At 44.4% G+C, this 10660-nt stretch overlaps 1 protein-coding gene across 1 annotated transcript in view; it reads left to right on the top strand.

Annotated features, from left to right (window-relative positions):
• TBC1D2B (TBC1 domain family member 2B) overlaps positions 1–10660 on the top strand; it is a 138647-nt gene that overhangs the window by 125800 nt on the left and 2187 nt on the right. Inside the window, exons 10-11 of the mRNA XM_007951857.2 lie at positions 6766–6951; positions 8478–8599. Coding sequence (XP_007950048.1) covers positions 6766–6951; positions 8478–8599 — 308 coding nt within the window. The remainder of the gene's footprint in view (positions 1–6765; positions 6952–8477; positions 8600–10660) is intronic.

Genomic DNA, 10660 nt, shown 5'->3' with positions numbered 1-10660 from the left:
CTGTGCCTTTTTACTTGTCAACCTTGGGCTTGTCAGCCTCAGCAGCCAGCAGCTGTCTGAGTGAAGAAAAGCCTCTAGCTTCAGTGGGCTGGGAGCGGAGGCCAAGCTGAAGCCCAAGGTTGAAGGGCTTTCACCCAGCCCCTAGAGTCTGGCACTTTGATCTTGGATTTAAAGCCTTTGAACTGTAAGAGAATAAACTCCTGTTTGTTAAAGCTATTCAATTTGTGGTATAGTCCTGTCAGTATCACAGAGATAACCAGAACAACATGGAACAAGGGATGTCATTTCTGATGTCAGATGGATTCTGGCTGAAAACAGAGAATACCAGAAAAGTGTTTATTGACTATGCAAAAGCATTCGACTGTGTGGATCATAACAAATTATGGATAACATTGAGAAGAATGTGAATTCTAGAACACTTAATTGTGCTCCTGAGGAACCTGTCCATAGACCAGGAGGTTGTAGTTCGAACAGAACAAGGGGATACTGCATAATTTAAAATGAGGAAGGGAATGTGTCAGGATTGTATCCTTTCATTCTTATTCAACTGTATGCAAATAATCTGAGAAGCTGGACTATATTAAGAAGAATGTGGCATCAGGATTGTAGAAAGACTCGTTAACAACCTGTGATACACAGGTGACACAACCTTGATTGCTAAAAGTGAAGTTGACTTGAAGCACTTACTGATGACGATTAAAGACTACAGTGTGCAGCATGGATTACACCTCGAGATTGAAGTTGTTAACTTCAATTTAATATTACTTGATTTAATATTACTTGATTCCACAATCAATAGCAGTGGAAGCAGCAGTCAAGAAATCAGACGACATATTCCACTGGGCAAATCTGCTGTAAAAGACCTCTTTAAAGTGCTAAGGAGTGAAGATGTCTCTTTGAAGACTAAGATGAGCCTAACCCAAGCCATGGTGTTCTCAGTCGCCTCATATGCATGAGAGAGTTGGACAATGAATAAGGAAGACTGAAGAAAGATTGATGCTTTGGAGTTGTGGTGCTGGTGAAGAATGCTGAAAGTACCATGGACTGGTAGAAGAGCTAACAAATCTGTCCTGGAAGAAGTGCAGTCAGAATGTTCCTTGGAAGCAAGAATGGCCAGATACCGTCTCACCTACTTTGGTCATGTTGTCAGAAGGGACCATTCCCTGGAGAAGGATATCATGCCTGGTAAAGTGGAGGGTCAGCAAAAAAGGGGAAGGCCATCTACAAGATGGATTGACACAGTGGCTGCAAGATGGATTGACACAGTGGCTGCAACAGTGGGCTCAAGTATAGCAAGGATTGTGGGGCTGGTTCAGGACCGGCCAGCGTTGCATTCTGTTGTCCATAGAGTTGCTATGAGTTGGAATCAACTCAATGGCACCTAACAACAGCAATGACCATAGCCACATTCCAGCAGCTTTAGAGCTTCGTAAAGCTCTACAAGGTGTAGGGATCATTACCCCTGTTTCACTGGTGAGAAAACTGAGCTCCAAAGATACTAAGTAATTAGCCCAAGGGGCTGAGCTAGGATTTGAACCCAAGCCTCAGTGCCTCTGAGCCCAGGCTCCCCCCACTCTGCCTGCTACTTCCCAGAAGGTTGCAGAATGTAAGCTCTGGCCTTCTGGGGGTGGGCTGTCTCCACAGCCACCACCTCTGGGTCCCGTCCCAGCTTTACGAATGTTGACTGGTTCCAGGAAAAGACTCCTCTGGTCTCCCTGACCACTTCACTTTACTAATTAATCTACAGATCTGTTTTTCTGTGTCACAGTAGTACGTGAAGTAGGAAATAAACAGCCATGGGAAGAGGCAGCAGTTATAGTTGGGTGGGATTAAAGAAGTCAATAAAGAAAGTATTATGTATTCATGGGCAATTGAAAACCAATAGCTTTGAAGACCTAAATTTAAAATCTCAGGTGACAGTATTCCAGAATAAGAAAAATGAAACAGTCTTTCTTCATTCCCCTGAGGTGTGGTAGGACACATTGGTTCGGAGCTTGGGCCGGGTAGGAAGCCAGGCCTTCTCTCCTATGAGCTGTGGAGCTTGGGCCCATCACTTAATAGCACTGTGCCTCAGTTTCCCCATATGTCAGATGAGGATAAGACTCACTTGGTACAGATTCTTTGCAGTTGAATTCAGATGGTGCATAAAAGAGGTTAACCTAATGCCTAGAGCATTGTGTAAAAATTCAGCAATAGTTATTATTAATATTGTTATTATAAGCAAAGGGGAAGACCTGTTAAGTATAAGCATAAAATTTCATCAATTTATGTCATAAACAGGAATGTAAATTCTAAGGAATGTAAATTCTAAATTATAAAATAGATGCTTACTAAAAAGAATCAGGCAATATAGAAGGATATTAAGAAAATGAAAAAATTACCTGTTATCCTACCACACAGAGAACCATAGTTACCATTTTTATATATTTTCTTTCCGCCTTTTTTCCGGTACACACAGGTCTCTAAACTGAGAGCATGGTGGGCCTGGCTGGTTCCCATGAAAGAGGGAGCATTTTCCTGTGTCATATTTGGGAGCTCTTGTATTCTATCAGGTGTCTGCATGTACTTTAATTTTACTGCTCTCCTGTCAGTAGACACTTTATAAAGAACGAGGATGGCTTCGTGTATGCAGTCAGCCCCTGGTGCTGTGCACAGCACTGTCAAACTGCCTCCTGCCAGCTCCAGGGGTCTGAGACCTTGCATACTGCTGCTACAGTCCAGCTTCTCACCAGGTTTTCCACTCATTTCATCATTTGAGTGCACATTGGGTGCCAGGCTCTTGCTAGGCACTGAGGAGGCAGAGATGAATGACACAGTCATTCCATGTCCTCCAGCGTTCATTGGGGGAGGGTGCTGAGACTGAGGCTGAGCATGCATTCCTTGGCAGCCTGCTCCACACCCAGCCCTCTGCCAAGCACCCAGGCAGCTTTCAAGAATGAGGCATAGTCTGCCACTTAATTGGGTTAAGGGATGTACATGTGACCTTTTCCCACTTTAAGGCCAACTTATACTTCCCTTTCTCCTGGATGTCTTCAGTCCTGACCCTGCAGACAGAATGGATCACTTGGTCCTATGATCCTCAGTCCATCTCCCTTGTCATAAAGGCAGCCCTGGTCCCTATCATGCCTATGTCCCCAGTACTGGCTAGTGACTTCCGTGAAGTGTAGCACATACAGTAGTCATCATTTGAATGTCAAGGAATGGAGTAATGCAAGCAGAAGAGCAGTGCTGACATTAGTGAGTGGTGCTGACTCTGTGCCCTGGGGAAGGAGTTCAGTGGGGACAGGGCTGGGTGGGCAAGGGAGGGACAGGCCTTCCAGGGGAACTGACCACAGAAGACTTGCAGGCATGGTGGCTTTTCCTAGCTTTTAAAGGGCCTTTTAATATTTTGTCCATTTATCAAAATTTTATTGAGAGGTGGTGGATGTGGGTGACAGAGGTTGATAATTTTTGCAAACCATGGAATGGTTCTACAGTTTCTTACGTACTTCTGTTTGTTTTCCAAATGTCTTTAAGGAAAATTAATGATAATTCATTCCAGTCAATTTATACCTTCAGTGTTTTATCTTTTTTGTCTATTTCTAGTCTGAAGGCATATTGGTCAAAAATGTATGTTTCTAACCATGAATTCAATACTTTATTGTCCTTTGTGTACCCTAGGGTAGATTTACAGCTTTTTATAATCATTTATGTAATGATATTTTTAGCTTAAGTTATGTTGCATTTGAAAATATTAAACTAACTTTCAGCTAGTTACACCTGTTTGAACTTAGTTAACCATGGCTTTTTTCTTTTTTACATTTTTAATTGTCCAGGCTTCTTTACAAAGAAAAACAAAAACTTCAAACAAGAAGACAGAATTGATTTTTTTTTAAAGTTTTGAATTGTCCTACAAAAGTATTTCAAAATGTTAAATTATTTAACATTTTTCTTTATTTTAGTATTCTAGTAATCCCAAGAATTAGCTCACCTTTAATCCTAAATGTACTGATACACAGTTAGATATTTTGCAAGTTTTTCTGGGACATATTCTTAGGAGTGGATTTGCTGTAGAGTATGAATGCCCTCAAATTTTCTGGATGCTGCCAAACTACCCTCCAAAATGACTGTAGCTGTCACATTTGCAGTGTATGAGAGGACTTGGTATGTACGGTCCTACAGACATTTCCTGGCATACTAATGACATTGACATCTTTCCGTACTTCATGTGGAACAGGCTGTCCATCACCTTGCCTTCTGCGATGCTTTGGCCTTGGCCATTGTGCATCCGAGGCTCGCTCTCCTCAACTCATCTCATTCTTTCTCTGGTGTCGCCACCTACCTGTGGTGACAACACAATCCAGCCCAGGTCTCCCATGGAGCTTCAGCCCTGGGTCTCCTGAGACTTATCTAAAGCCATATAGAGATGCCCATCGTGCACCAACATCTCAGTTTCCCTCAGTCCAGCCTTTAGTCCTGTGATCTAGCCTCAGGGGACCTCATGTATACCCTCTCTGTGCCTCAGGTCAAAAGCCTGGGGATTCTGATCACCTCCTTTTCCTGACTTTTTTAACACCCCCAAAAAGTGTATTTAAGTTCTACAGAGTTTACCCTCAAAATTGTACTGGGCCCACAAGCCCTCCACCCCACTGCCTTTCCTCCTTCCTTCTGCCTGGACTGTGGTCTGGACTCCAGTGGGCACCCTTTTCCAGCTGAGCTTGCCTGCCAGTTAACCTCTCTGGTGCACCTGGGGAGATGGGCCTCAAGCACAAATCCAGCTGCATCCCTCCCCTGCTTAAAGCCCTTAGTGCTTCTCACTGCCCATTGTGCTCAGTATAGTGTGGCTCAGTATAGTGGGTTGGTACTAGCTTTATTCTTTCAATGAAATTGATTAGGCAAGAACTGAAAACATCAAAGCATGTCCTACTGTAAAGTTAAATATTCTGTGAAATGTATGTGTCTGTTTTGTATATATAGACACAGATAATGTGTTGACTGGGTGATCACTGAAAATGTGTTTTTTCTTGTGGGTCAGAGAAAAAAGTCTGGGAAAACCTCTAGCCTACAGGATGACGTCTTGACTCCACAGTGACATACTGGCCCTCTGTACTGGCTTGTGCCAGGCTGTGCTGTCTCACCTCCCCCGTTTCTGCCTGGAACCCTGGGCTCCGGCCCTACTCCTCCTCCAGGCCTGGCTGGAACCTCTCCCTGGGTTCCATGATGCTCTGTGAGCACACCTTTACCAGGGCCCTGACTGCAGTTATTATAATGAGCTGTATCTCTGGCTCCCCCAGTTGTCTTTTAATTCCTTTACCTGCACTGTATCCCATCTTCTGCCCAGCACTAGCCCTGTGCCTGACACAGACCAATAATAACCACCTATTGCCCACCTATCATGCACTAGGTGGTTTACAAAAGTCTCATTTAATCCTCACACAGCTTTGTAAGGTAGACATTATCCACTCTTTTTCCAGCTGAAGCACAGAGCGTTAAGAACATAATTTGCCAAAAGCACCCAACTAGTAAGTGATGGAGCTGAGATTCAGACTCATCCATCTGACTCTAGAGCCTTGCTACCCTCACTGTCCTATATTAAAAAAAAAAAAAAAAAATCTGTTGCCATTGAGTTGATGCTGACTCATGGCCACCCCATGTGTTACAGAGTAGAACTGCTCCATAGTTTTCTTGGCTGGAGTCCTTATGGAAGCAGATTGCCAGATCTTTCTTCCATGATGCCACTGGTTGGGTTTGCATCGATCTCTAGGTTAGTAGTTGAGTGCAAACAGTTTGCACCACCCAAGGACCTCACTGCCCCATATAGGCCGGTAAATATTGAATGGACGATGGTGATGTTGTTACTTGAATACTCAAAAAATGCTAGGGTCAAGTCCTGAAGCAGTGCAGCCAGTAGTCCACATCAGAGTTCAAAGAGAAGAGAGTTTTAATCAGAAGGTACACCAGCGAGAGACGGACGAGGTCTCAGTGACTCCAAAAACTCCCACTCTGCTCAGCACATACAATCTTATACTAAAGGAAAAGAGAACCAGCACGTATGTAGGATTAGTTAACAATTTTCCAAACGTTAGATAGGACAGTGGGCAATTAAGAAAGCAATGTTTCTTGTGAGTTCCTGGCAGTCAGATAATCCTTAAGAGGTACTATTGTCTTTGTCAAAGTTCAGGTGGCTGGTCACAAAGTCTGGTCCAGGAGCCTTTACTGACATAGGTGGCTCTATCTCAGATCACAGGATGCAGCAGGAACTGATAACTGTATCTTAGAGAAAGAACAAGTTAGAGTTGAAGCCAGGTTTTAAATAAATGGCATCTTAATTAAAAATATGGAGTCAGGCCTGCTAAGAATAAAAAATCTTCAAGCCTTACAATGTCACACTTTCTCTTTGACTTAAGTCTTATGTCTGGCCAGTACTCAGGTTTATGGTCCATTAGGACAGCATGATGGTTCTCCCAACTCTTTGCAATTATCTGTTCATAGACATTTTGAATATAGGAGTGGTTGTGGGCTATAGACATCTGCCCCCTGTGCCCTGTGGAAAGGGTGATGATTATAATTTGCTTCTCCATATTCAGTGGGGACATGTGCACCTACCATGTGCTTGGTCAGCTGCTTTGGGAGCACAGAGTGGTGAGGACACAGTGCATGTGGAAAACAACTGTGTGCCGAGCATTACAGCTGGGCCTCCTGCCACGCAGGTCGCAGAGTGAGCCAGCTGTCTGTGTGTACTGTCTGGTGTGACCCTACACCCTTTCCTCTTTGTTCTCTCTCCAGGTGGACCAGCGGGTGTTCAGAGACCTCATGAGTGAGAAGCTGCCTCGATTACATGCCCACTTTGAACAGTATAAAGTTGACTATACCCTCATCACGTTCAACTGGTTTCTGGTGGTGTTTGTGGATAGTGTCGTTAGTGACATCCTCTTTAAAATATGGGACTCTTTCCTTTACGAGGGACCAAAGGTGTGTTTGCCTGGCTGAATTGTTCTCTCATATATAGACTTGGTGACTCTAGGTAGCAGGGTGGCTAGCCCCCTAGAACCCATGAGAGTTACCACAGTGCCAGAGTGGTGTCAGCATGGTGCGCCGCCAGGGGTGGTGTAGGATCTCGGGAAACAGCAGTCATTTGCTTGTTCATACAGAAGCCTGAGCCACACCCTGAGCTAGGCACTGGGAGCTTTGGTGGTATGCAGGCTCAGCCTCATTCTCTGTAAATCATGGGTGGTTGTATTACTCCCATTGTATGGATGAGGAGATGAAGGTCCACAAATATGATAGGTAGAGGATTAGGGGGACAAACACAGGGGAGCCAACTTCAGAGCCTTGTTGCCCACGACCTCCCACCCTAGTCTATTGTATATTGTTCTGTTGTTTTTGTTTTGTTTTGTTTTGTCCATGGTGCTGAGCCCATGAATCTTGTGGGCCATCCTTTTTTGTGTGTTTTAAAAAAAAAAAAAAAAATTTTTTTTTTGAATAGGTAAATACATTTATGTGACCAAAGTTCAAGTTGTATGCTGAGAGCACACTATGGAAGATAGTCTCCCGATTTGCTCTTCTTAATTTATTACATATCCTTCTGGAGGTGTTTTATGTGTGTCTAACCCAAACTTACTTTTTAAAAAAAACTTAATATATCTTGTTGACATAATCTGCATACAGATCTGGCTCATATTTTTTAAACTCAGATTTGAAAACATCAGAAATTTATATAACAGCCTGGGGTGATGGACACTCAGGTTGTTTTGACTCTCTTGTCATTTCAGACTGCTGCGGTGACTGTCCTCATGTCTTTGCACAGTACAAGTACATCTGTAGGTTTAGTCTTAGAAGTTGAAGTGCTGGGTCTGAAGGCAAGGTGGTAAAAGAAATGATTGTTGAGTCCTGAAAAAGAAAGTACAGGCGGGTACAGGCCACGCGTGCCCTTTGGATGTGGGGAAAGCCCTTTGTTCCAAAGGTATGGAACTTGCAAGACCACCAGGAGTCCATTTCCTCTAGCCTCAAACACAGCACCCCAAAAACAAGTCAGTAAAAAATTGATTCTCTTTCATCATACTGAGAAGTCAACAGTCAGATGCTGTCTAGTTCATTAGTTGCGATTGCATCTGGAGCTTCCTCAGAGTTCCAGAATCAAAAACCTCAGATTCTCATTATATTTGAAAATGATTTCTAATTCCTGACTAGAAACATTAGCTGAATGTGAACCAATTCCACAACAGTCTACTCTATATAGAAGTGGTTTGATCTTGGCTACAGTGTTGTTGAAAACTCCTCAGGGAATTTATTTTTCTGTGAAAAAGGGGTCTTGTCCCAGCTAGTGGAAATTTGTCTCAGGTCAAGTTCTTGCCCCAGAGCAGGGCCCTGCCAGCTGCTTAACTGACCTTCCTCAGGGTCCCAGGGACAGCTACACGCACACCCAGAAGTCTAGAGCCCAGGCTGTGTTGGACTGATGATGTTTTCTCTGCTTACAAATTGCCCTGTTCGTTCCACAGGTTATTTTCCGTTTTGCCCTGGCACTTTTTAAGTACAAGGAAGAGGAGATCCTGAAATTACAGGAGTCGATGTCCATATTCAAGTATCTCCGTTACTTCACTCGCACTATCCTAGATGCTCGGTGAGTCCTTGGGGGATTTCTTAGACATCAGAGAGGGTAGCAGTCCTGACCTCTGCCTCCTTGTGAACAGACCTATCCTTGCTGCCTTCAGACTCAGAGTCATCCTGGGTGTGCTGCCTCTGACAGAGCAGAAAAAGAAATGGGGAAGGGTGTGAGCATGGGGGACTTCCAAAGACTAGGGAGAAGTGGAGACCAAAGAGTTTTATCCTTTATCTAACAAACATCAATCGCAGTAACCAGAAGCAACGTGTTTATCTATCTGACAAATATTTATCGAGTGCCTTACTGTGTGGTAGGTAGGCCCTGTGCAAGGTGTCAGAGATAATGGAGGAGGAACATTCTCTGTCCTGGAAGCATTTGTGGGGAAAATGATCATAGTATCATTTGATCAGTACTATTTTAGGGAATAGTACTGATCTCTTTTAGGGAAGTGGTGCAATGCCTCCAGCATCTGACTGCTAACCAGAAAGTTGGTGGTTCAAACCCACCAGCTACTCAGCAGTAGGAAGATGAGGCAATCTACTTCCATAAAGATTTACTGCCTTGGAAACCCAGTGGGGGTCACTATGAATTGGAATCAACTCGATGGCAGTGGGTTTGGTTTTGTGTTTCTTGGGGTTTATTTTAGGGAAAGCACAGGCGGTGATGGGCAGGAGGCAGGCTGGTCAACTGGGAACTACAAGGGGGCATTGAGGAGAGGATTGGGGAAAGTTCTGGTCCTGGCAGGTCAGGTCCTGTTCTCTAGGGTTACAGCTACAGAGAGCTGTCAGCAGGGATTTCTGCGGACCTGCTGCTAGCTTGGCAAGTGAAGATAGCCCCTTGCTCTGAATTTCAGAGTGGTAAAACGGACAGTTGCCAAGGCACAGTAGGCTGTCGTTCCCTGCACAGGAGTGGATTTCTGTGTCAGACTTGTGCACATACGTAAAAACTTAATGAGTCCTTTCACTAAAAGATACTTGGGTGTTTTGATTGTTTTTCAAAGCTTTCTGACTACAACCTAGGATACATACTAGAGTGTATACAATTGAAACTAAAGAATTTGTTGAAGTGTACACTTCTTGCTAAAGATCTATGCTACACATGCTGATATTATTAAATTCTGTATCATTTATTTAAAATGCTTATCCTGACTCAACTAAATTGATTTCTTAATCCTCTAATGGGTCACAATCTACTTGTAAAACACTGGCTGACCCCTATTAAGCACACCTGGCAGTGAGGGAGGGCCTAGGAGTTGCCCTCTGGGACAGTGCCCTTTTCTTGGCCGAGAAGGTGAGCAGTTGGACCCATCAACCAGAGGAGCTGCAGGGGCAGTGGGTGGTGTGAGAGCATTGGGGCAGAGTATCCAGTGCTGGAGCGATGGGGGTGTGACCACAATGAGGGGCTACAATGGTTCTATTCTGAGAGGCCACCCCTGCTGGAGAGGTGGACACTGGGAGCAGAGAATGCTGGCTAAAGTCACATCTGGTTTCCTATAAATTGTTACTTATTTTAGGATGTTTTATTTGGGGGGTGGGTTTGTAAGATATTTTTAGGCTTATTAACGTATCAACCACAGTAAAAGGGTATTTGAGAATAATCTTTGCCCACGAACGATTGATTCTGAGGCCTGGGAGGAGCATTTCATAGCATACTGTTCCTAGGGTGGCCCGGTCAGCAGAGCTGAGTGCCAGGCAAGATCTCGTAAGTCTACATTCAGTTTTTGTTAGTTTTGCAGCGGGTCAGGATTACCATGAATAACATTAAATGAGCTCCCTCACGCCTAGTAATTCGGTGTTAAGAGCGTTTTGGTTCCAAACACTGATCCTGCTCCACCCCTGACAGCTGTATGCTGGATCGTAGGTGCTGCCAGGGCAACACAGATGTGCACAGGTTTGGCAAGAGCCCGCCAGCCAGCGGCCTCCTTCCTGTCACTACCCTCTGCTGCGAGAGTGCCGGCAGTCTTGATGGTTCTGCAGCGCCACCTTGTGAGCAGCTCTGGTGCACCTGCTCCACCTGATTTGCTTTAGAAAGTAAAGGCCCACTGGACCAGGGCTTCTCAGGTGCATCGCAAGTGCCAGG

This window comes from Orycteropus afer, unplaced genomic scaffold, assembly GCF_000298275.1.
Source record: "Orycteropus afer afer isolate SDZICR_OR568_19922 unplaced genomic scaffold, OryAfe1.0 scaffold00313, whole genome shotgun sequence".
Classification (NCBI taxonomy): domain Eukaryota; kingdom Metazoa; phylum Chordata; class Mammalia; order Tubulidentata; family Orycteropodidae; genus Orycteropus; species Orycteropus afer.
This window is presented reverse-complemented; position numbering and strand designations above follow the sequence as displayed.